At 40.4% G+C, this 27,432-nt stretch overlaps 1 protein-coding gene across 3 annotated transcripts in view; it reads right to left on the reverse strand.

Moving 5' to 3' along the window:
- The window catches only part of ASPP (Ankyrin-repeat, SH3-domain, and Proline-rich-region containing Protein), a 343,639-nt gene that overhangs the window by 182,203 nt on the left and 134,004 nt on the right, over window positions 1-27,432 (reverse strand). The window contains exon 1 of one of the 3 annotated variants that reach the window (XM_083111930.1): window positions 26,255-27,052. The exons of 1 other annotated variant lie outside the window; for it this stretch is intronic. In XM_083111930.1, the coding sequence (XP_082968056.1) occupies window positions 26,255-26,377 (123 nt within the window). In that variant the 5' untranslated portion in view covers window positions 26,378-27,052. Of the gene's footprint in view, window positions 1-8,563; window positions 9,198-26,254; window positions 27,053-27,432 lie in introns of those variants that run through there. One more of the 3 variants, XM_083111928.1, reaches the window with a different exon arrangement.

A 27,432-nucleotide genomic window follows, 5' to 3' on the forward strand; every position in this document is an offset into this window, starting at 1 on the left:
CCTACTAGTCGGATTAACAAGGTTTTACTTTATATACTAAACAAAAACAAGCGTCGTCGCCTTGTAATCAAGGAGTTCCGGGTTCGATACCCGGTGGAGGCACATAGTCGTTCGGATCCCATGTTAAACTATAGGTCAAGTCCCGATTAGCTTTCATGTGCATAAAATGGACTTAAAACAGCAACATTATTAATCAATTTAAATACCCGTTTATATTATTTGATCTTGGCGCTCAGGTTTATGTCAGTTACATAGTGCAGGTGTTCAACTCCTGTACCAACTGAAATATAACTAACAATGTAATAGTGTATGACTGCATGAGTTCATTCTAATGTTGAACGAACAGTGTTTACACTATCACATATTGGTAAATATGTATGTGTAAATATACGTAGGTGCCTTTAATTTACAAAGATGTGTGTGAATTTTGTTCCACTTTTACATCAGCGATAGTATATATATAGAGCCCCTGTTTTTCTTTCCCCGACTTAACTTTCATCAATGCTTTTTCCCCCTCCCTCCCTAATACAAGGGTCTGCGCACGCCTATGCTTGTGAAAAAAATCTTCAGTTTTTGTCGCATGTCCAACTGCGGGTTTCGTATGGATTTTGAATGCATTACATAATTTGCGAAAACATTTTATTAATGTTGATAATTCAAGCTAATTGACATTCAGATACTTCGCTTTGGACCGTGACGCATTAACATGTCCGGTACATGATAATCTCATCAACACATTTTCGAAGAAAAGCGGAGATACACAACAAAACAGCATTCAGCCCGCGAAATGTCAATGCTTTTGCTTTTATTCAGTTGACTCCTAGTGGCAGTGTGCTTGAATGTAACTCTGAGAGTGGTGGAAAGTTGTGTTCCTTTCGTGTGCATTATATGCACATTGTTTATTTTACGTGATAGATTTCTATTCACAGTACAGTGATATTGTCATCATGCTTGGTATTTCCATCCAAATAATACACGCGATACTGAGAAAGATCAGTGGCGGATAAAGTGTCGGTGAGATGGGTGATTCAAATTAAAACTAGGCAAATGAGGAAATACAAATAAATTATACATACATCATTTTTCGACGTAGTCCCCATGAAATGCAATGCACGTATTCCAGTGCTTCGGAAGTGCATGGATACCTCATGAGAAAAATTATTTTGGTTGTTACTGTAGCCACTCGTGCTCCGCGGTTTTCATATCTTCATCGCTTCGGAAATGCTTGCCTCCCATCACCTCTTTGAGCCGTCCGAACACATGAAAGTCACTGAGGGCGAGGTCTGGTGAAAAAGGTGGGTGTGTCAAATTTCATATCCTCAATTGTAGCAACCGTTACACGAGAAGTATGTGGGCTGGCAGTATCATGGAGTAACAAAGTCAGAGGTCCTCGTCGTTTACTTCTGATTGCTGGGCGAAAGTGATTTTGGAGCAGATCTGCAGGCTACTGTTATTCCATTTTCCATGTAACGTTAAAAAATTATCCCATTTGCATTCCAGAAGAGAGCGAGCACGACTTTCCTGCTGATGGCGACATTTTTTTGGGTTTTGACGAATTGCTATGGCGTCATTCCTTGCTCGATCATTTTGTTTCAGGTTGGTGATAGTGCACCCAGGTTTCACCTCCTGTAACAATTCTTTCCAGAAATCCATCACCCTCGACCTGGAAACAACGCAAAAGTTCCTCACAGGCATCGACGCGACGGTCTCTCAATTCACCAGTCAACTGACGTGGCACCCATCTCACCGACACTTTATCCGCCACTGGTCTTTCTCAGTATCGCGTGTATTATTTGGATGGAAATACCAAGCATGATGACAATATCACTGTACTGTGAATAGAAATCTATCACGTAAAATAAACAATGTGCATATAATGCACACGAAAGGAACACAACTTTCCACCACTCTCAGAGTTACATTCAAGCACACTGCCACTAGGAGTCAACGATGCAAACAAACTGAAATAAGTCTAACACCATTAAGCCTTGTTTCCATGATTATGAAAAAGTAAGTATGCTGACCAAGGCAGTAATTTATTTTATTAAAAACATAAACTAAACGTAACGTTTCAACCTTCTAGCAAGGTCTTCATCAGACTCTGTATCAAGTACAAAACAGACTCTGTATCAAGTACAAAACTTTTGTACTTGATACAGAGTCTGATGAAGACCTTGCTAGAAGGTTGAAACGTTACGTTTAGTTTATGTTTTTAATAAAATAAATTACTGCCTTGGTCAGCATACTTACTTTTTCATGAAATAAGTCGTGCCTATCTAGAGCTGTTAATGCTCTTCATCAGCACTCGCATAACTACAGTTCGTCTACTTTTGTCGAGACCATCGACACAAGTGCACATGCGTTAACTGGACGAGCTCAGTGGCTAATAGGCGTGGAACGGACAAGGAAAATAGGTTCTGCTGCTGAAACATCACTCAACTTTCACACATAGTAACGTCGCCGGGAAAGTACGTCAAGTGTAACACGCAACACATGAAAGACCAATAAAAAACAAAACAACCAAACGCATACAAACGAAATATTGACATGAAACCTACATATTTCTACCAATTTCCCTAATCGATGTAGATTCGTCCTCGCGAGCGTCTCGTTTTCCAATAGCGGTTGAAATTCAAAGTATCAATCACCGTTGAGGTCTTGGGGTTTAATTGTTTTGAGGTTTTAAGTTCATTTTATACACAGAAAGGCTAATCGGGACTGGGACTACAGTTTAAAGAGGAATCCGAACCAGTATGTGCCTCCACCTGGTATCGAACCCGGGACCCCTTGATTACCTGGCGATTGCGCCATCGTAGAGGCCCCTGGGCTTCAATTCAATTCAATTTTCCTTTATTAAAGGGCGAGGTTCAGCCTGCGGCCATAAGACTATTGGTATTAAGACTGTATGGGAGAGAAGTTTTTTTCCATGAGTGTTATTAAATGATTGATTTGGTATATTTTACTTCCCTTTTCTGACACTTTTGGCTAATTGAGAAGATGAAATTATGGCGAAATTGAGACACTAGCAAAGAACACCCATGCCCAGGCAGGGATTCGAACCCGGGACCCCTGGCGTCGACAATACAATTCAAGAACAATCATTCGCACGTTATCATTCTATTGCGGCTTTAAAGTCTGCGAACATCGTAAACCTCTTAAAACCTGATTTAAATTAATATGAAGGCGGCAGTTCTCAATTTAATCACTACTAACTGTATGTTTATTATTATTTAATTTAGGTTGCGTTCAGACTAAAATTGGAAAAAGATTCTTCAGCTACACTTCACATTTACATAAATTTGGAAAGCGGCTGGATGTCTGTGGCACAGGAGAACGAAGTCATTTGTATGCAAGGCTACTGGATAAGTACTATGTATGACACAACGCGATTTGCGAGGTTCTGCTTCTCGGAATAATTACACTTGATCTAATCTAATCCAACTTAACCCTCTACTAGTTTTAAGTGGCTCATTGCTCCAAGTCTCCACCACTAATTGAATCACAACCACGTTCACAAGTTCTGCCGTTAGTTTGTGATACTACACCTCGACCAAACTCACCTCGCACCAATAACAGAAATCGAGACAATGATTGGTTACTTAATGGTTAATAATCAAACTCCGCAAATGAAGGATCTCAACTCAAGACTGCAAACTGACACAAATTAACGAGACAACATACGCAATGTGTAGCCTAACAAGGAATTCTGCTGAATAGGACAACGGAAACTTTTGGAAACATCAACCCATGTAAACGCTACATCAGTAACTTATCAAGTAGATAGCAAAACTGCTAAAGCCATGAAAATAGTCCAGTCAAGGTCACGCCGCCCACCTACAGTGTTGCCAATATGCAACAATTTCAACCGGCGAAATCAACCGCATACGTACAAAGCGCGAAGTGTCGACTGAGCAGCTTAGAAGAAGTGTGGCAAACGGTGTGGAGGAGGCAAGGGGAAGCTCCGACCTGGACTGGACTGTTTTCGTGGAGAGGGCAATAATAACAGCTACGCAGATATCACTCTAAGCATTAATAGGATCTGAATTTCTTGAAAAGTAAAAAATATGGGTATTAGGCGCAGTTTGGAAACTCCCTTCTATCAAGCCAGGAAAGCCAACTCAGTTCCTTCGTGCTAGCTGTCTTTGTTCAGAGGGGTTCAGATATACAGAAATGAGAGAAGGTGGATGAATCAGACATGGAACCAGATAACCCGCAATTAGGACGCATGACAGACTTGCTTCCGTCCGCCTCCTCCAGGAATGCAAAGCTGAATGCAAGTCACCGAGAAATTCCCTGAATGTAAGTAGCATGCAATGCTAATTGGACGTTATCCATTGTCTGGCCCTTCCACTTATTCTAACGCTACGCCCATGGGCGTCGGTGGGAGGAAATTCGCATACTTCGATTTCCAAGTTACAAACAAGCAGAAAACTTATTTTTAAGTTACAAACAAGCAGTACACTTCTTATTTTTATCATGAATAAATATTAATAAATGTGTATTCTTGAGCACAAGCAATATTTAGAGCCTCCGCGGTGGCGCAGTGGTAGCGTCGTCGCCTTGTAATCAAGTGGTCACGGGTTCAATACCAGGTGGAGGCACATAGTGGTTCGGATCCCACTTTAAACGGTATGGCCAGTCCCGATTAGCCTTTCTGTGCATAAAGTGGATTTAAAACAAAACCCCCCAAAAAACAAGCAATATTTTCTAACCAGTGTTCCCAAGGTTCACATGTAACGGTCTTGTAATTATTTTTTCTATAAAAAAGTTACAAGCGATTTTACAAAATATCCACTTGATACACGTTGTTAATTAGTTATAAGAGTAATTTTTTTCAAAAAAATCAGAAATTTATCTCTGATTAGATGCCTGTAAATTGCCCTACAAGCTTAAATATGACCATCTTTGGTTTATCTATCTTGTTCCATTCCGTTTGCTCTGCTCATGTAACATGTATTCCACAACGGACATTACAAGTAAATGAAAGGGCCTCCCCGATGTCGCAGTGCTAGCGTCGTCGCCTTGTAATAAAGGGGTCCCGGGTTCGATACCCGTGGAGGTTCGGATCCCACTTTAAACTGTAGGTCCAGTCTGATTAGCCTTACTGTGCATAATGTGGACTTAAAACACCAAACCAACCAAACAAGTAGCATCATGTCGTTATTCACGCGCGTTTCTATCCCCGTGGCGACGATGAAGAATCTTTTAATGGATGATAGAACGAACACAATGATACGTCCATGCGTACTCAGGACTCGAACCTATGGCCCCTGGTGTCGTGGCGTCCAGCACGGGATTTTGCAAACTGTAGGGAAAGTTTCTTCTTTCTTCGCCGACATTGGCAGTGGTCAGCGTAAGGAACCGCAGTCAAAGGTTCGAATCTTGGTCAAGGTGTGAACGGTTTCTTTGTTTTCCTCCCATCATCCAGTTCATCAGCTCATTTTCATCGTCGCGATTAACGCAATACGTAGAAATGCGACGTAAAATACACGAAAAAAGGGCATTCGAACGCATCCTTGCACCCTGAGAAAGAGCTAAATTCGCTGGGTATTGCGGGTTGCGTGTCAACAACTTCGAGGGGTGATTCAGATTCAAAGGTTGCTTTGCCATATTATTTTACTAGGTATGTCTGACCCCTTCCCACTCAGCACTCCGTTTTACGATTCTGGCTGTGTGGCTGTAACCTATCTCCTAGGGGCAAGGTGGCCCTGCAATAAGCCAAAAGACTGAAAACTGTTTTGACCATGGTTTCATCCAAAAGTTTCCAGCTGAAGGGAATATATGGTTGCTTTTACGGGGTGTAAAAATCAACTGAGAACCAAAATAACCATAAATTGTGATTTTACGAAAAAATTGGGAAAGGTGTGGATAAATCACAGAGGATATTGACAAGAAGCAAAGATGGGCTTTTCTCCGAATGGAGAAAATGGGCAAGAGGGACGTGGGAAAAGAACAGTGGCCAGAGAAATAAAAGAGGAGTTGGGAAAAACCTGGGGAGAAGTTAAAGGCCAGGACCGAGTGAGATGGAGAAGTTTCCTGGAAGTCCTTCGCTCCACTTACGAGTTGAAACAAGCAAGTCAAGTTTCCCCAAGTACCGTGCACGCGGGATCACATCTCCCCCTAAAGGTTTCCCTTTTCTCTGAGAGGATTTTCTTCACCCGTAAGTGCCACTAACACAATCAAGCTAAGTGTGACTGATTTAAACCGGATTGAGTAACTTCTTTCCGCCCTTGAAAACCTTCACCAAAGCGTTGGATTTTCAAAAAGTACAGTATACGCTATTTAAGCCCGTATCTGTTATGGACTCCATGTGTCGCATCAGCATAACACTGGAGAAGTGTAGAGGAAATAATCCAGACGATCTAAGTGGTTTGTTTTTTTTAATTTTCCAGTCCAAAGAGTTGCAACCAAGGGAGGGCCAGAGAGGACCTTGCCCCGCATTGAGATTTCTGGAAAGAGTTAATGCAATTCGAATTGTGAAATTCTATTTGTGCATTTGTTAAAAAAAATGTTTTCTGTAACTTACAGGCCGTTACAGCAACCACTATTATTATTATTATTATAATTATTGTTAGAAATAGGGTAACATTTAAGCTTACAGTCTATTTTACACTAATTTTCTAACTGTACAGTTTTTTTATATATACAATTATGTAAATTGTATATAGATTACAAAATATGGAAATTACAAATGTATGTAATTTAAAATGAAAACATAAGAAAGAAAAGTTAGTAAAGTTCAAACAGCTTTTCAAGTGGCGCATGTGGAGGCAATGAGACATTCGTAGAATTAATAATAATTATTATTATCATTATTATTTTATAGTAGCCTTCAGCACGTAAGAACATGGACCAGAAGTACCATTAAAAATACAGTAGATTAAGTGGTCTCCGACTCTGATTATTATCTGTGCATCGCGAAAAAGTACAAAAAGACAAAGAAATGCATCAACAAAGTGATAGATGTTTATTGAAAGGTAGCATGGCGAATCTAGTTGATATGTAGCTCTACCTTCTATGTAAATACTAAATAGTATACTCGAATCTGATCTTGTATACAACGCCAAAGTATTTTCAATTTAATTTGAATGTTATGATTTGTAAAGTAGTAGTAGTAATAATAATAACGAAAATAATAGCATCAGTAATAATTATGATGATAATAATAAAAGTTTTTATGCCTATGCCCCCCCCCCCCTGAAAAATAAACCTGTGGGCGCTCTTGGTTGCAACCCACATAACATCCCATCAAGACGACCTACACAATAGTATATCACTTATTGCAAGGCGTTGAAAAACGGGATTGTGGGTTCGAATTCAGAGGAATTGGTTCATCATTGTGAGTCATTGTCACGACAAGGGCGTAGTTAGGGACGACGATCCAGAGGGTCTGGACTCCCCTCCCGAAAGATCAAGCAAATACAAAAAGGGATTATTCTTTTCATGATTGATTGATTGAGTGAGTTTGTGTTTTAAGTCCACTTTATGCACAGCAAGGCTAATCGCAACTGGACCTACAGTTTAAAGTGAGATCCAAACCAGTAAGTGCCTCCACGAGGTATCGAACCCGGGACCCCTTGATTATAAGGCGACGACGCTACACCTGCGGCATCGGGAGGCCCCATTCTTTTCATGAGCTGGACCTAACAACCCTTTTGGTATTCAGTAAATAATCCGCTTACTTTTTTTTACATTAATTTATTTTGTAGGATTGTTGTTTTTGTACAAATTTTAATGATCTTACCTAGACATAAGCTATATAATGAATACGAGCTGTTATATCTCTATTCTTGTATCAACTTTTTTTACCTGTTCATGTAATAATAATAATAATAATAATAATAATAATAATAATAATAATAATTATTATTATTATTATTATTATTATTATTATTATTATTATTATTATTATTATATGTGAGGCATTTGATTCGGACCTCTGATTGCGTCAAGATTATATTAAAAAAGGCTTTTAAAAGGGGGTAATTAACTCTGGCAATCCTAAACCTGAAGGTTTGTTGCCGCAGCAACACAGGTCCCTGATCTGCCCCTACCTGGGCAACATCAATCAACTTTTCACATTCGATGCAATTTTCCTTACGGTTCAGCTTCCTACTAGCCTTTCTAGAGGTCTTTTACCACCAAGTTTACAAACAAGGATCCTGTAAACTTTTCTCTACCCTCTTCCAGGCGTTGCATGGAATGGCCAGCGAAGTATTCTTCATATAATTACTGTAATTATTGATGATTGTTTATAATTTATGAGTTTTGACTTTTTGCTTTAAATTCACTTGATGCAAAGGCTAATCGGGACTGGACCTACAGTTTAGAGTGGGATCCAAAACACGATGTGTCTACATCGGGTATCGAACCCGGGACTCTTTGATTGTTTAGTTCCGTGTACAAACACAAAATAAACATATTGCATCAACCTGACATGAAGCATAAAAAAAGGCTGGCGTATTTGTTCTTTTGGGGGTTAAAATTTCATTCATTTCAGGCATAGAGAGCGTGCGGTAAATAAAAAGCATTCGAAAATAGCGAAGCGTGAAAGACAACTCACCTTGGTCCACGTCTCCAGATTCTTCCCCCGCGAACCCAGGCGTGGCGAGAGGTTTATGGGGACGTGCGTTATCACGGGAGCAGGCATGGGGTTCCCCGTCTGGACGTTGTCCCAAAACAGAACGGTGTCGGGGGGGTGGCACACGCAGGCTAGCATCTCCACGCGCGCTGGGCTGTTTCGTCAATGTTCAACGTGCGGAGTGGCCACTTGTTAGAGGCGCATTTGCGTGAAACAGGGGCAGCGTGGCGGGTTCCGATAGAACAGTCCTCCTAGCGCACTAGTAAGAACGTGACTCTTGTGTGTTTAAGACAGTACGCTTACAAAGTCGTGTACAAAGTTACTTCCTCCCCACAGCGTGACGAGTTTCGTCAACAAGCAGTTGTAGATTCAGACCGCTGGTCGCCTGTTTCCGGACAGACTTGCATTAATTACTCGTCTCGCTCGCTTGTCACAAATTTCGAGCACTGCGGGAATTCGCCTGAGCACGAACAATCTCCTAATTAAGTGACGTCACGCCCCTACACTGTGGGGTTATCGAGTGGCTTCTGTGTGCGTCTCTTTCATTCAGGGCACAAATTCACAAATCTTGTACGACAGAAAACAACGCGGGCTGGCGGGCGTAGCCCGAGTCACCTCCCCCACAACTGCGCTCGTCCGTCTAGTCGATGAAAACTGGGAAGGTTCCAAGCGAGGGATCCGGTGCGCGCGCAGGGAGAGCCCAGCCAACAACATTCGAAGGCTTTTGAATGCGTGTGCATTCGAAGAATGTGGTGGTCGGTTAACAAGTCGTCTGCGGTCACACATGTTCTGCACAACGTCTGCAACTATAGAATCAACGCGAGGGGGGGACAAAAAACATGAATGCACGCCTCCACACATCCTGCAATATTTTTTCCCCTGTGCAACACTGATGCACACTTATCGCTTTTTAAACTTGAACACCAATAACACTACCGTTGTTACATTTCACTCACATCAAGGTTAATTTCTATCTGCCTACGATAAATGTACGCATGAGGATGAATCACGACCAATAAAACAGGGACGTCGCTAAAGGGGGCGGGTGGCATTGGCCCCCTATCAAATTTTCCGTGCCCATTTGAGGAAAATTAAATCAATGCCATACAAATCCTTCAAAATACTTTTATTTTAAATGTATTGCACGAATAACTCAAATCTTTTTAGCTATTGCACTTGTAGAGAGATATACTATATAATTCATAATATACATGACACATACATTCCCTCTAACACACCAGTCTAGTTGCGTTTACTGTAGGAATGCTCGTCTGAACCAGGACCTCCATCTTCAAAGGGTATTACGAAAAATAGTCATCCTTATGAGGAACCCACACTGTTTTCGGCAAAGACCCACTTCTGAAAATTCTTCAATATAACCTGAGGGAATTTGAAATTCGTGGGTGCGCACAATAAGGATTGCAAAGATTTTCTGCACACGACACGTTAATTAAAGAAATAAATTCTTGGCCAGTTTCTAATAATTCGAAAGAAACTTTCTACTGATCACGATCCTGAATGAGCTGGTGTCCCTTCAGCTAAGCCAAGAAGGTTGGGAAATTTGGCAATGCAGTACAAACAAGATATTGTCGTTTCCATGGTAACGTACCTTCCTCGATTACTTTACTCCATTCCGACGACTACGAAACTCAAAAATGTTCTTTGATAGCTCAAAGTTCTCGTTGCTCGGAAAATAGATTCAGATTTCCCCATTCAATAAACGATACTTCCATTATTGCTTTCTATTTTCATCTGTAAAACGCTGCTCGTTATTCTCGTTGTTTTTGTCTACCCAAGCCAGTTGTTTCCAAAGTGTGCGCCGTGGCTGGCTCACAGGGCCGCCGCGTAATGTTCCAATATTTTCATTGAAATTCAATCAATGATATCATTGATCCAAATATGGGCTTATTTAATAATTTTTACATCTAAAATATTTCTGAATTAAATATATGTTCATTTTTTAAGCAAACTAACCACACTAACAGAATTGTGTTGCAAGTGTTAGATAGGCCTACATTCTGACTTGGGCGCCACGGAAAAATCTTGAAAGGGTGCCGTGAAACGAAAAAGTTTGGGAGCCCCTAACACGAACAACTAGTCTCTTTCACATGTTTTCACATGCATTAATAAATAAATTAAGGGTTCCCGCGTAGAGAAATGGCGCGAACGGTCCTGGTTTTAATTCCCGGCGGGAGTTTTTTTTTTTTTTTAAAAAAAAAAAAAAATCGGTGTTGACCCGGCATCGTGGGGATAATTTGGAAGATACTTGAAAAGTAAAAGTAGCGGAACTGTGTCTCGCAAGGCAGAAAGCAGCGAGCTATGGGACTCGATGTGCAGACCTTCCGTGACTAAAGGAAAATATGCTTCATAGGCCTTGGCTCTCAGAGGACTGTTGCACAACGGGGTTTATGGTAGTTGTAGATACATAAATTAACCTTTGAACTTGCCTCAGGAGAAAAAAAAGGAAGAAACTAATTTTTTTGTAGACAGCATTTCAGTACGATCTTTCTATTTCAGAGATGTCTATTGGTTTAATTGCGGTGACAATGATGAACTAATGAATGATGGGACACACAATGATACATCCGTGACTAGCTGGATTTGAACCAGATACAAAGGACATTTTGATATGGTGTGTAAGATGCGATTCTCAGCTGTGAAGAATGTGGAATTATTTCTACTCTGATTTCTCAGCTGTGAAGAATGTGGAATTATTTCTACTCTGATTTCTCAGCTGTGAAGAATGTGGAATTATTTCTACTCTGATTTCTCAGCTGTGAAGAATGTGGAATTATTTCTACTCTGATTTCTCAGCTGTGAAGAATGTGGAATTATTTCTACTCTGATTTCTCAGCTGTGAAGAATGTGGAATTATTTCTACTCTGATTTCTCAGCTGTGAAGAATGTGGAATTATTTCTACTCTGATTTCTCAGCTGTGAAGAATGTGGAATTATTTCTACTCTGATTTCTCAGCTGTGAAGAATGTGGAATTATTTCTACTCTGATTTACAACACGAGACTAGGGATGGCCACATCAGGATACCGGATTTCAAATAATCCGAAATCCGTTTCAGATGCAACGGATAATCCGAATATCCGGAAAATTCGGATGAATATCGTATATCCGGATAGAAAATTATCCCGATATCCGGATAAAATTTTATCCGGATTTGGCTAACCCTACACCGAGACCAAAAAGGGGGATGCAAAAATATTGTTTCGTGCACAAAAATGGGTAAAATTGGGGAGGAAATGGCATGAACCGACAGAGAGAGATCTGAATTGAGATTGAAGCGGACCGCGAATATGAAACATCAAGATTTAATTGATTATGTTTCAGAAAAGACGATGGATCGATCAACTTCGCTACTTTTGTTTGTCACAAACGGAATTTCGGGCAATATTTCGACATAAGAGGACAGCAAAAACTTGAAATTTGGACCAGAAGAACCAGTTATTTATAGAACATGGACTATTTGCAGTTTCCAAGTTCATTCCCACCGAACTCTTTTATTTCCTGACGAGCATGTCAAAGAAGGACGGAAGAGACCGTGAAGTTTTGGGGGCTAGGGGAGGGAGGGGGGAGAAGATGTCCGGTGCTCGAGATTGATGGAGAGGGAGCAGGTCAAGCAGAAGGCTCCGAGGACAAGCTTGTCAAGCTCAACATCTTTCTTCCGCGACATCAACTTGGCTGCACTTGCTGATTGCTCCAAAGAACCTCCCACATCACCGATACAAACGACCTTCTTTCTGCTCCCCATAGCGCTTTTTTTTAAAAAAAAATTATACAGGGTGACCCATCGTTCATCTACTACTTTGAAAGATAGTGTGTCTTCAATCAAAATTCCTGACAACAGCGATATCTGAAACACACATGTATGCCATTTGTCACTACACAAAAAACATTGCTATGATTTGAAAATAACACCACGTAGATGCTGTCTATCCTGGTTAATGTACTCGCGCACTCGAGTAACCACATTTTCCCATCACACGCAAGAATGTGGCTGCCGGTATGGCATTAATTTCATTCATAATTCTCTGCTTGAGTGTGTTTAGATCTGCGACACTTCTTCACCCAGTGTGGCGATTGGGTATCCTTAACGTATCAGGTTCTGTAAATTTTTATTGGTTGTAGTGTTACCCAAGTAATTGTGTACACGTAAAGGTATACAGCAAGGTTGTTAAACGTTCAGGAATTGTAAATAAATTCAAATTCCGTCCGGAAGAGAAAATCAGCAAGTGTAAATGGGATCTGGACCATAAAGAGCCTTTATCTCTAAGTATTTCAATTCGGTTAAGGTACGTCTTTCCCGGATCAATTCAGATACTCTCCAGGAACTTCTTTCCCGGATCAATTTAGATAATCTCCAAGAACTACTTTCCCGGATCAATTTAGATACTCTCCAGGAACTTCTTTCCCGGATCAATTTAGATAATCTCCAAGAACTACTTTCCCGGATCAATTTAGATACTCTCCAGGAACTTCTTTCCCGGATCAATTTAGATACTCTCCAGGAACTTCTTTCCCGGATCAATTTAGATACTCTCCAGGAACCTCTTTCCCGGATCAATTTAGATACTCTCCAGGAACCTCTTTTCCGGATCAATTTAGATAATCTCCAGGAACTTCTTTCCCGGATCAATTTAGATACTCTCCAGGAACCTCTTTCCCGGATCAATTCAGATACTCTCCAGGAACTTCTTTCCCGGATCAATTTAGATAATCTCCAAGAACTACTTTCCCGGATCAATTTAGATACTCTCCAGGAACCTCTTTCCCGGATCAATTTAGATACTCTCCAGGAACTTCTTTCCCGGATCAATTTAGATACTCTCCAGGAACTTCTTTCCCGGATCAATTTAGATACTCTCCAGGAACCTCTTTCCCGGATCAATTTAGATACTCTCCAGGAACCTCTTTCCCGGATCAATTTAGATACTCTCCAGGAACCTCTTTTCCGGATCAATTTAGATAATCTCCAGGAACTTCTTTCCCGGATCAATTTAGATACTCTCCAGGAACCTCTTTTCCGGATCAATTTAGATACTCTCCAGGAACTTCTTTCCTGGATCAATTTAGATAATCTCCAAGAACTACTTTCCCGGATCAATTTAGATACTCTCCAGGAACTTCTTTCCCGGATCAATTTAGATACTCTCCAGGAACTTCTTTCCCGGATCAATTTAGATACTCTCCAGGAACCTCTTTCCCGGATCAATTTAGATACTCTACAGGAACCTCTTTTCCGGATCAATTTAGATACTCGCCAGGAACCTCTTTTCCGGATCAATTTAGATAATCTCCAGGAACTTCTTTCCCGGATCAATTTAGATACTCTACAGGAACCTCTTTTCCGGATCAATTTAGATACTCTACAGGAACCTCTTTTCCGGATCAATTTAGATACTCTACAGGAACCTCTTTTCCGGATCAATTTAGATACTGTCCAGAAACATCTTTTTCCGGATCAATTTAGATACTGCCCAGGAACCTCTTTTCCGGATCAATTTAGATACTCTACAGGAACCTCTTTTCCGGATCAATTTAGATACTCTACAGGAACCTCTTTTCCGGATCAATTTAGATACTGTCCAGAAACATCTTTTTCCGGATCAATTTAGATACTGCCCAGGAACCTCTTTTCCGGATCAATTTAGATACTCTCCAGGAACCTCTTTTCCGGATCAATTTAGATACTGTCCAGGAACCTCTTTTTCGGATCAATTTAGGTACTGTCCAGGAACCTCTTTTCCGGATGAATTTAGATACTGCCCAGGAACCTCTTTCCCGGATCAATTTAGATACTCTCCAGGAACCTCTTTCGGATCGATTTATATACTCTCCAGGAACCTCTTTCCCGGATCGATTTAGATACTGTCCAGGAACCTCTTTTCCGGATCAATTTAGATACTGTCCAGAAACATCTTTTTCCGGATCAATTTAGATACTGCCCAGGAACCTCTTTTCCGGATCAATTTAGATACTCTCCAGAAACCTCTTTCCCGGATCGATTTAGATACTGTCCAGGAACCTCTTTCCCGGATCGATTTAGATACTGTCCAGGAACCTCTTTTCCGGATCAATTTAGATAATCTCCATGGACCTCTTTCCGGATCAATTTAGATACTCTCCAGGAACCTCTTTTCCGGATCAATTTAGATACTGTCTAGGAACCTCTTTTCCGGATCAATTTAGATACTGTAAAGGAAACTCTTTTCCGGATGAATTTAGATACTACCCAGGAACCTCTTTCCCGGATCGATTTAGATACTGTCCAGGAACATCCCTATATACTTGAAGACACTGTTAAAAGGTTTCCAAACAGTTATTTTTTAATTTTACACAAAGTACAATGGTAAAAAAACAAAAACAATTAAACTGTGCTAGGATACAGCTGATTATGATCTTCATATTGTCATTATCAGACTCTCAAGAAACCACATCCATGCTAAAAGTAACAATTATTGCCATTATCCTTTTGGAGTGTAATAGTTAATCCTCGACATACTTTTGGTTCATTGTTGCCGTCAAAGAATCTGGGTTGGAAACAAACCAACATTAAATAACCGCACACATGACATGCGGTTCCCCTCACAGTTGATGTACGGTGTTCACAGTTCAATGACACGTGACTGACACATGTGGGCTACGGCAAACAACGCGCCCTGGGTAGATGACGTCATCAAATTCAAGTGATTCCATCCCGATGATTTCCTGAGGGATCCTCGGAGGCTGATTCCGATTCCGAGCGCGGGTTGCCGTAGACTGTCTTCTTGTTGTTTTTCTAGGCGAGGAACATTTCTAAAAATATTGCGAACCGAGTCAGAAAGAAGCTGCCGGAAGTTTATTCAACATGCTCGTTTTTTTTTTTTGTTGTTTTTTTTTTCTTCCCCTTGCTCCCGTGCACATGCGACTGTAAGGCTTCGGGTTAATGGGGAAATTCAAAGGATTCGGGATAATCCGCAGATCCTGCGTCGATTTAATCGTTAAAAGAACCCGAAGGCCGACTGAAAGGCTGCTTCAGTGGGGTAATGTGTGCGGCCCACGCGTCATTATCATACTTCCCTCTCTCGCCCTCGGAAAGATGATACGTGAATGGCATGCCTATTGCCTCTAAAGCTCTTTTACGCGAGGTATGTTTCGCATCTGTTTCATTTCTCCTTGCTTTCCTATTTTAAAGAAAAAATAACATCATGATGAGGCTGACCTGTAGCAACAATGATTAATTTTACTTGGCTTTTCTGCAACTTTTAGCTAATCGCGAAGCAGAGAATGAGTGATGAGATTTATGACACACAAATAACACCCATGCCCCTCCCTGGTCAGCATGAGACAGATGAATATGGACAACCACAATACATTTGGACGACACAACACGAGCCAGCCTCCGTGACGAAGTGATTAACACATCACGTTCCGACGCCAGATATCTCGGGTTCGAAATCCGGATTCGGCACAGTGTTCTTTGTGTGCCCCATCATCTCATCACTCATTCTCATCTTCGCGATTGGCCAAAGTGGCAGAAAAGCGAAGAAAAATAAACCAAAACAAACAAGCAGACCCAACACGAGCCCCGCAGAGGATTATACTCGCTGAGAGTCCTAACGCCAGAGCCTCGATAGCTTGCAAAATGCAGAAGAAGGGACGTTCGCTTTTGAGCGATACATCTCTTATTCGCATTGAGATACTGTGCGCAGACACATGATGTCTATTGTGCGGAACACATCTGAAGGACGGGCCAGAACTGATTCACATGTATCCTATACACACATAACCACCACAGTACTATAGGTAATGCAAGATTATGATATATACAGAGTTATTTTAAAAAACAAAGCTCAAAAATATAACCAAACACCAAATATGGTTGTACCTTTGGAGGACGCTAGGGCGGCTGTTTTCGAATTTTCCCCTCCTTTAAAATTACATCTGTTCTAAATAATTCACTTGAATCTTCATGTGGTTTACTTTTGCTGAACAACAGCGAAAGCAAACCACACTAAGGTTCATATGAATGCCCCATTCAGGAGTTCAAAGCCTATGTTTAAGTCCACTTCGGTCTCAAATCTCCCTCACTGTCTCGTTTTGTTATCCATATTTTGATTAACATATAATATACAGATGTTTTTAAACTGCATCTCTTATATACTCAGGGCAAAAACCTACTGTGTGTAGTTATAAATGGCGCAAAAAGTATCACGTAAGCATAACGTTACTGCAATAGTCTAAGTCAATATGTATACAGATGTGGGGGGTAGTGGTTTTCGATTATATAAACATTACACCCCATGCGCACCCCCAAACTCATCCTGACGCCATCTACGTGATACACTAATCACTTTCATATTTATTGGAAAGTTGGTGGCATAAACAAAAATACATTTTGCTCTTTCTAAAGTTCACTTGAGTAGAAACTACTGGCTCTGGTAAATAAGAGAATGCTTTCGAGGGTTTTGTTGTTTAAGGGGATTTGACAAACAGCAGAGCTCCCTCCGAGGGCTTTGCGTGCGTGAGAGCATTTACGAATGAAAGTTCTCTTAATTACCTGGCGAATTTAAAACGTGCGTGCCCTACGCCCAGGCTGCTCACGCACTCTCAAATGCAGTTTCTTTTAAAAACTACAGCCTGAAACTTTCGCCTCGTGATATGCGGTATTCGAATTAAATCACAAGACTTGCTGCGCTAAATATAAATAAACAATAAATAAATTATGGCTTTGAGTTTTGTTTAAGCCCACCACAGTTTCAAGTGGGATCCGAACCATTATATGCGTATCGTAAGGGCGATTTTTTTAAATTCCTCTCCAATCGAAAAACTGCTGTGATATTCCAAAATATGAAAAAATACATCAGCTTAGAATTCCTTCTAGACCATTGACGTGAATTTTCGTGTAGTTTGCTTTCACTGTGATCTAGATATTATCAATAGTTTAATAGACTTACGTAATCGAGAAACTTTTGAGAATATATCGATAACAGCGAAAGCAAACTACAAGAAATGTCACGTCAATGCTCTAGATGGAAATCTAAGCATATGTAATTTTTCATATTTTGGAATATCACATGAAGAGGAAAATTTGAAAAATATCGCCCTTACGGCTGCCAAAGGTCAAGTCGAGACCTGGAATTTAAGGTAAATATTGTTTGGCAAACTGCCGTATACAGACACAGTTATCTGTCTGAGGTAGCAACGAGAGTTTAGTTCGGTTCCAAGCAAATATTTCTTCCTCTGTGACTTTTTCCTTAGATGGTAATCTCTAGATGTAAAGAATGTGGTCTACTGTAATAACTTGCGCATGTACTGAGTTTGTATCTATGCACACATTCTTAAATGTACAAATATATCAACGATAAACAGTGGCTTATTTCTGAAAACCACAGTAACACACTGATATGTGCAGACGCGGGTCCACAGAGAGGACAATAGGGGGCATCGCCCTCCCAACTACAAGGCCTTTCCCATTATACGCCTAATATTTTGAACACTGAAATGTTCTATTTTTATCACGAAAATATTTTTTTCAACTTTATGTTCAATAGGCTAATCGGAGCTGGGCCTAGATTAAATTTGAATCCGAACCACTGTACAATACGCCTCAAAGGGGGATTGAACTCGAGACCTCTTGAGAAAATAGGTTTTTGTTTTCTATGCTCATTCAATTTATTGCTCATGTCTGATTGTTTAGTTACGTTGTGGGAATGGGAGGAATTATGATAATGACAAACAATAATAAACAATTCCAGCCCTGGACCCCTATTTTTGGAAAACATGAAAACTAACTCGGTTCATGTTTACGTATGTTGTTTACACAAAAGAGTGCAAGTGCATATTATAAAATGATGTTCGGTGAGGTAAGGTAACCGACTGAAATTCTCTCCTCACAATTGTAACGTCTGGATCAGCCAGTGGCATAATGCTTAGTATTTGGGAAAGAACCGATTTTCCCTTAGCGAGAGTTAAATACAAATCTGGAAACCTATTACATCCGTTAACAACTTTGTTTTCAGCATATGATTTTCACTTGAAGCATAGGCATGGGGGCATATGTTCCCTTCTGCTGCCATTTGGTGCCTTCAGTTACAACCGGTGATTGTGGTGCGACTGACCCACTGAACTAAACCACTAGCATTTCCACAGAAACACATGTTTTAAGCATTCAATTGGCACTCTTTATTATTTTACAAATCTGCACAATATATATGATATTTTAATGTATTAATGATTCATTGATTGAGTTGGTGTTTTAAGTCCACTTATGCACAGTAAGTCTAATCGGGTCTAGACCTACTGTTTAAAGTGGAATCCGAACCACTATGTGCCTCCACTGGGTATAATGTAATAATGAAATTCAGAGATTGTCATCACTAGCGCTCGGAACTTGATGAAAAATCAAATTTTTTTCAGGGCCTTAAAAACAATGCTAAAGCTGCTAGTAGTCTGTTTATCTTGAGTTAGAGCCAGAAAACATTACTATTATTATTATTATTATTATTATTATTATTGCATTTTCCGCCTTTTTTACTTTAGATCATTCTTTCAGTTGTTTTTTTTTTTGCCATTTTTAATGCATTTGTTCATCATCTTTTAGTTTATTTTGGCTCTTTCCCTGATTCGTTAATTTTAAATCCAATTGCTAGCACAACTTGCGCATTTAAATTTCCTAACATGGTCTCTTTAGCAAGTAAGCCATAATCGACAAGATAAAAGCACAATATTATTTTTAACTGAAATCTTTGGCAATAACTAACTAAACTAACTAACTCTCTGGCCTTCTTAAACCCGAAGGTTGATGGCTGCAGCAACACAGACCTTCCATCTGTCCCTATCCTGAGCACGATCTATATACTCTTTTCCATCCCTACCGATATCCTTTAGAACCATCTCAACGTTGTCCCTCCATCTTCGTCTAGGCCTTCCTACAGGTCTCTTACCATCAGGTTTCTCAACAAGAATCCTGTAAACTCCTCTTTCCTCTCCCATTCGTGCCACATGGACTGCCCACCTAAGTCTTCTTGATTTAATTATTCTAATAATATCTGGACATGAACACATATTATGTAGTTCTAAATTATGTAACCTTCACCACTTACCTGTCTCCTCATCCCTTTTAGGTCCAAATATTTTCCTAAGGATCTTATATTCAAATACTCTCAATTTGTGTTCCTCTTCCAATGTAAGGGACCAAGTTTCACACCCATATAATACTATAGGCAAAATTACTGTTTTGTATATTTTAACTTTTAGTTTCTTAGATATGAAACGAGAAGACAAAAGTTTAGGAAGAGAAAAGTAACATGCATTTCCTGAATTAAGCCTACTTTTTATTTCCTCTTTCATATCATTTTCATTTGTTAATATTACTCCTAAGTAATAATTAGATTTTGATTTTTACCTAACACTTGGTTTCAGCCTGTAAGCATATATTTAGTTTTCTCTTTGCTAACTTCCAAACCTATCTCTTTAGCCGTTTTGAAAAATATTTTAGCAATCTTTGGCAATGGATTTAATATGCAAATTCATTTTTGTTTCAGAAAACGTAAAATACCGGTTAATTGGCGCTAGCGTTCATGGTAGATAAAGATAGTGGTCACGGCCCAACAGCGCACAATGTATCTATCGTATGGGATGTGAAATTTTCGAGTGTTATATGCACACTAGGACAGCCACATGGCTGAAGTCTGTAAACCTGCATCCACTCAAAACTTACATCCTTTCTGCATATATTACAACAAACTGCTCAGAGATACGTACGTACATTAACCTATTAACCTATTGTACACAACGGCTTACTTTTCTGACATCTCAAATGGATCACCCCGTACTTTGGGTGAAGCCTACTTTCGATGTTCCCTTGCTGACTACTATTATCGGTTTAATCTGTCTGTGGTTTTAACGTAAAATTAGTCGTAACAAAAAATTATAATCTCATGTACTCGAGACACAACTTATATTTAAAACAACTATAACTATAAACACAACTATATTTATTTATAAGCACAGTGTATTTTCAGATGCTGACCTACTATCTGAAAGTAGGTGACTTGCAGAGAAAAGCCTTGCGGTCATTTTATGTGAAGTAAAACTGAATAAAACTGATTTTCCCCTTTGTCTAAACCACTGAACAACTCTTGCAAACTCAAGTTTTCATTTTTAAGAGCGAAAATTATTATTAGGTCATTTTTTAATAATTTTAAGGTCATCCTATGGATCATAAATACTTTTACGTCATCAAATTTAGAGCCCCAGCCATTACAGAGAAAAACCATAAAGGCAGATCACGGGATCATATGTGAGGAAACGCCTAACTTTCTAGATACGGTGGATGTCGTGTGGGAAGCATTTGGGTGGAGCATTTGTTGGGATTTTAGTAGAGGGAAAATAGGATATTTTATAGCTACGGTGCCGCCCCGCTATAGATAAAAGTGTGGTCTTTTCCGGTTGTAGCGAACGTAAAAATGTCCCCCTCTCCCCCCATAAAGAAAATCAGCTACTTATTCCTACAAGGACAAGCAAGGGAAATGAAGAGAATGGAATGGTGTGACACATCGCTGGGAATAGAAGAATGGCTACGCGAGTGGGAGATTGTAGTGAGGAATGCGAATCCGATAGTCGGGGTAATTTATATCCTCAGATGAAAATAAGCCGATCCCCGATAGATTCCACGCGAGCTCCCCACCCTCTCTCTCTTCCTCCCATAACTTTTGATTCCAAGTGTTTCCTAACTTCATCGCCCCAAGCAATCAGTTCGCAAACTTTCGCACTTCGTTCTCTAATCGGCGCTCCCTTATCCTAGATTATGCACCTGTCTCATTACTCACCCCTTCCCATATTTTTTTAAGGATGGAATAATTTCAAAATCTGAGGAATAAATACGTCACGTTACTTTGGATTATCTTCTTCACTTGTGGTTTTATATTGGCGCGACTCTTGTGGTTGTTTGCCTGACAATCAATGGCTCTTCCTAACTTCAACTTCCTAAGATCGAGAAGATTACGTTTAACTTTCCCTTCAAAATTCGAAGAACGATTCAGGAGAAATCTGCATTCTTTTATCCTATTTTATATTCCACGAGTCAAACGAACACCTTAAAAGTCCCACAAAAATTACAGGACACACTGTATGAAGCTCAAATTGACATGAGGTATCAACTGTTATTTACAAGACTCGTCGCTGCAACACTGATAAAGTGAGGTTCAAAACACCACTTTTGTCATTTTAAAGATGGCGCCTCCTATACACACTTGCACCAGTGAAGAGGAGTGGTTATATGCCCTCCGTGAGCCTAAAACTTAGACATTTCTTGGCAAATGATAATTCAATATCTCTGTGAATGCTCACCACACCAGCAAGTTTACAAATGGAGGAGAAAGTTTGACAGTGGCCTCAGTTCGCAGGCAGATGGGTGGAAAGGACTTCGCAGGGGCTCATAAGTGACTGCACGTGGACCCCAAAGACTTATTCTTCTTAAAGGTATACAGGCACTAACTCAAACTTGAAAGTAGATTAGCAATAAGCCTGTGCTAAAATGCAGCAAACTTCTACAATCCTACACACAGAATTTCTACAAGAAACAAAAACAAATTAAGGTTTTCAATTGACTCTCCTTTGTATTTTAAAGTTTATATAACTACTCTTTATGCTGAGGTAGACTAGACAGGATTGCACACTTCTGTTCTAATAACACGTGACCTTCTCCAGTGTATATCACATTACCAAAGAACTATAAAGGCAGAATATATGTTACTTATGGTGAAATTCTGTTAGAGAAGACTACAGTACAGCTGTTCTACTGTAACTATCATATCGCCATTGAAATTCCCAGGTTTGAGCTCCGACAAGACATGGGCGTCTTGAATGGAATGGATTTAATCTAATCATCAAACATGTTCAGCGACGTAGAATTAGAAAAATACAAATAGAAATAACCAAACAACTATATAAGCATAGAATAGGAACAAAAACCGAAAAGTGAAGGTAATGTAACGTTTGCTAACGACAATAGGAAATATGCAAGATCTGAAATAAACGAAATAGAACAGTTACTGTTTTGTTATTCTTGTTGTAGAAACTGTTATTAAAGCATATGACCATAAGCGATAAAAATGAACATAAGCCACGGTATTAGCACAAATATGCAGCACGAATAACGAAAGCAAAAAAGATAAAAGAAAATATGTAGGTTAAAAAATAATATTACGACATTGAAGTTTCTACAATTATAAATACAAAGCCGTACTTGCGTCCTTTCATATATATACGGTATATATACAGGGTGTTGCAAAATACCTGTTACAACGCTTGGGAGGTGATTCGACATGTAAAAACAAGGAAAAAATGCCATGTGAAAAAATGTCGAAATCGGCACCGTTTTCGAGTGACAGGCGTGCGAAAATCGCCTCACACTATGTGTAAAGCACAATAACTCAAGAAGGAAGAAAGATATCAATGTCGGATTAAAAGAATACAAAGAAAGTCGTGCCTGACGAATACAATGGTGCATCAATTGAGGCCCAGTGTAAATTGCGCAAGGGGACTCTCAAAGAAAGTGGAGAATCCCCTGATGGAAAATACAGGAAATTTACTACTATCTGCTACATAATGTTGAGATCGGAATGTAGGCAGTAAAAAATGACGACGTATGTCCACATGTCTCACTACTGCTGGGACACCGTCCCACACTCGGGAAATAGGAAATTCACTCGAAAATGACGCTATGCCATCAAATTACGCTCAGATTGATTTCAACTAATTGATACAGAAAGCCCCACTAGAGGCGCTGTGAGTGTAGGTCACCTGTTACGTATTAGTGTTGGTGGATACTACGTAGAGAGTGTAGTCGACCGTTGTTTTTCCTGTCTGTTCTGCGTCTCGCAGCGTGGAGTTTAGTCTGGCGTGTGTGTATGGATGAATTGCGCCAAGGAATATTGTACGTAGAGTACGTATTTCCGTGTTCTTTCTCGGTTTGCAACAACTGCGTGGACACCTGTGTGACATTACGTGGGTGCTAATCACGGTAGTTGTGATCCGTCACTCGGAGGGACAGTGCCCCTGTTGCTGGGCAGTTCTCGAACAGGACAATGGTGGAGTATTCTACCCACTAACTTGCTGATATGCATCTCGTTTATGGGTAGGCAAACCGAAACAGCCGTGAAGCACGGCGTTCGTATCACGAACGTTTTCCCAATAGGCGGTTACCAGAACATGCACTCTTTCAAAGACTTGATGCTCGACTGCGTGAAACTGGATCTCTACTAGCCCGTAGGTGGGATTGTGGAAGACTGTGCACTGTGCAATTTGAAGAGGACGTGTTGGACGCGATACGAGTCCGTCCTGACACCAGCACACGTGTCATTGCTCGTACTCAACAAACCCACCATAGCAATGTGTTCCGCGTTCTTCAAGAGGAGGGGTTGCACCCATAAAAAATTGCATAAGGTGCACTACATACTGCCCACGTACTTTTCTCTACGCTTGGATTTCTGCCAATGGTACGTGCAACAAACTCTTGCCATTCCAGATTTCCCAACAAGAGTTTTGTGGACCGATGAGGCAATATTCACCAGGGACGGCATGTTCAATAGCCACAAGAGCCACGTCTGGGATATGGACAATCCGCATGCAATCATTGTGCGCCATCATCAACATAGGTTCGCAGTGAATGTGTGGTGTGGCGTAGTAGGTGACCACTTGATAGGCCCGTACATTTTGCCCTCTACTTTGTGTGGTGGGAATTATCGGTTGTTTCTACATGACGTATTGCCTGAACTTTTGGAAAACGTGCCACTGGCAGGTAGACAACGTATCTGGTTTCAACACGACGGCGCCCCCGCACGTTTCGACCGGGGAGCCAGGGCCTTACTCAACGGTATTTTCGGCGATCGTTGGATTGGCAGGGGTGGACCTTTACAGTAGCCACCTCGTTCCCCCGACCTCACACCACTGGATTTCTTTGTGTGGGGAGAAATGAAAAGGCTCGTGTATGAAACCCCCGTGGAAAGTGCTGAGGATCTCGTTGCTCGTGTTAGTGCCGATGCTGGGACAATTGTTGACATGAAAGAGGAATTTGCGCGTACCAGACAATCAGTGCTTCGCCGATGTCATCTTTGTCTTCAAGTCAATGGCGGACATTTTCAACAAAGTCTCTGAGTATACCGGTGTTTGTGAGCCCCTATCAGCACCGCATAGTGTCCTTTAGGAAAGGTGCGAGTGAAGATGCTGGATATCGCTGTACTTCATACCGTCGATCTGCATGTGCAGAGGCTGTGCGCTTCTCAGTGGAATCCCTTCCAGATGTGCTGTGCCTGGAAATGTTACATGCCATTGTGTGCGTTTTCTCGCCATTCTCCGTCTTCATTCCTTCGAGGATTATCCACTTTCTTTGGGGAGCTCTCTTGTAGTATACGTATGTACAGCCTGACGACATGCGGCCATTGTTTAACTTTCGTTTTTCGTACTGCAAAGTAGTGTGTCAACATTAAGGGATTGAAAACGTTTTTTTATGATTTTCCCGTATTTTTTTCCATTTGGGATGGTGTCCCAGAAGTAGTGAGACATGTGGACATACGTCGCCATATTTTACTGGCTACATTCCGATCTCAACATTATGTAGAAGATAGTAGCAAATTTCTTGTATTTTCCATCAGGGGATTCTCCACTTTCTTTGAGAGTCCCCTTGCGCAATTTACACTGGGCCTCAATTGATGCACCATTGTATTCGCCACGTACGATTTTGTTTGTATTATTTTATTCCGACATTGATATCTTTCTTCCTTCTTGAGTTATTGTGCCATAAACATGGTGTGAGGCGATTTTCGCACGCCTGTCACTCGAAAACGGTGCCGATTTCGACATTTTTTCACATGGCATTTTTTCCTTGTTTTTACTTGTCGAATCACCTCCCAAGCGTTGTAGCAGGTATTATGCAACACCCTGTATATTATATACGATAATTATTATACATTTCTGGTAGTGCCGGCTAGAAACGTCACTCACTCATTGGAACATTCCGCACAATCAACGATTCGTGATTCAGACACTGTTAATGCCTACCGCAAGAAAGTGTGATTAATTTATGGTAATGCACAAGGTTTGGCGCCTATTTCGAAATGTCATATCAGTGTACGAATGTACAGTGTCTCTGTTTTCTATGGTTGAATATCTTACTCCACGAAACAGGTTTGTACTTCTGAAGTCAATTAATATTTCTTAAACACTATTTAGATGTTATAATGCTATCAAGAAAGAACCGGCCACTGTGGTCTAACGAGCAGCGTGGTGTGAAAACAAGAATCGCAGATTCGAATACTACATAAAAAACGAGTGTTCCGTTGTGTTAATTGATTACATTGAGTATGGAATTTTTTCTCAAGCTGGAATTAACACAAAACTGAAAAACGGCATTAAAAAATAAGTTAATATTTTGTAGTTTTTCTTACACACAACTGTCTGTAGCTGTTCATTTGTTACTAAATTTACAGGCCTGAATCAATAATTGATTTCCCAGGAGGCCCGGATATATAAATTTGCTGAAAAATATATAATCCGAAAGAAATCTGAGTCATGCCAAATGAAAGATTGCTGCCATAAAAATACATAATACATTCGGATTTTGTCAGGAATACAACTCAAAATGTAATGCAGAGAAATTTGAGACAATATTCTCACCAACCTGTTTCAATCCGGCCCATTTGAAGGCCCTCTGCAGAGAAATGGCTTTGTCTGTCACAACTACTGTTACATATTCCTCCTCTTCATCTTTATCTTCCTCCTTTGAATCCTGGCTTTCTTCCATTCTCCGTTGTTGATTTGGTACTAACGATGCCTTCACTTTTCACATCCTCACTTTTGGAAAGTTAAATTTGGTACAACGTTCATCACGAAGAGTGTGTTCGACCTATTCTTCTAGACTATGAAAAGCAATTGTTGAACTAATGACTTTAATAAGAACTTCCGCACCATAAAAACTTATATACACTGAGTTGGTATTAATTTCTTCGAACACTTTCTACATCATCACTTATGGAAAGTTCAATTTGGTACAACGTAGATAGCGTGATTTACCAGTTTATTTTAGACTTTGAAAACTAGTTGTTGAAATAATGGCTTTGGTAAGTTCACTACATGTCTTCCACACTAACCTAACTTTCACATTATAAAAAGTGACCACCATTTTTCTAACTTGCTGTGTAGGATAGTGGTAGTAGACCTTGAAAATGCACTAAACCAGAAGATATTATCGCACTAGAAATTGCATATATGTCAACAGTCAATTAGATCGCAATCACACTCCAACTAAATCCATTTCGCAAAGAAGCTAAGACCTGACGAAGGGCACTTCCAACTAAACAGCTGACGCCTGCAATAAACGCAGCTCTAAACAAGCAACAGAACGACGCAGTAAACACACTGTGAACACCGCCACACTGACTAGGGGAACAAGGAATGCAGAGACCCTCCAACTTGGACGCTCGCACTTGGAACACTGAAGCAGCTAAGAGCGAAGAAGACGCATTCTTAAGAATTCATGTTAATTTTAGCCCGTCTCAGTCTGAAAGGGGTGGCGCTCTGCTTTCAGCACACCAGCTGGCAGGCCACGGGAGTAAATCTAGATCATAGAGAAGGCCTATTTGTAAACGTTCGATTAATAAGGGGCTGGATACTCGGCCTTCGGTTTGTTCTTTCAGCAGTCGAACGCGCGTCCTTGTGCATTTCCGAACAGCTCTGGGAAATAGGTTGCAACATCAACACATATCGGAAGATAACATGGGAGCCGCAAATACACATGAATTTCTTTTACTGGGCACGAAAGGCACTAAAGGCTGAATCATCTCAACAAGAAATACATTT

This window comes from Lepisma saccharinum, chromosome 25 (assembly GCF_977018435.1).
Source record: "Lepisma saccharinum chromosome 25, izLepSacc3.1, whole genome shotgun sequence".
Taxonomy (NCBI): Eukaryota; Metazoa; Arthropoda; class Insecta; order Zygentoma; family Lepismatidae; genus Lepisma; species Lepisma saccharinum.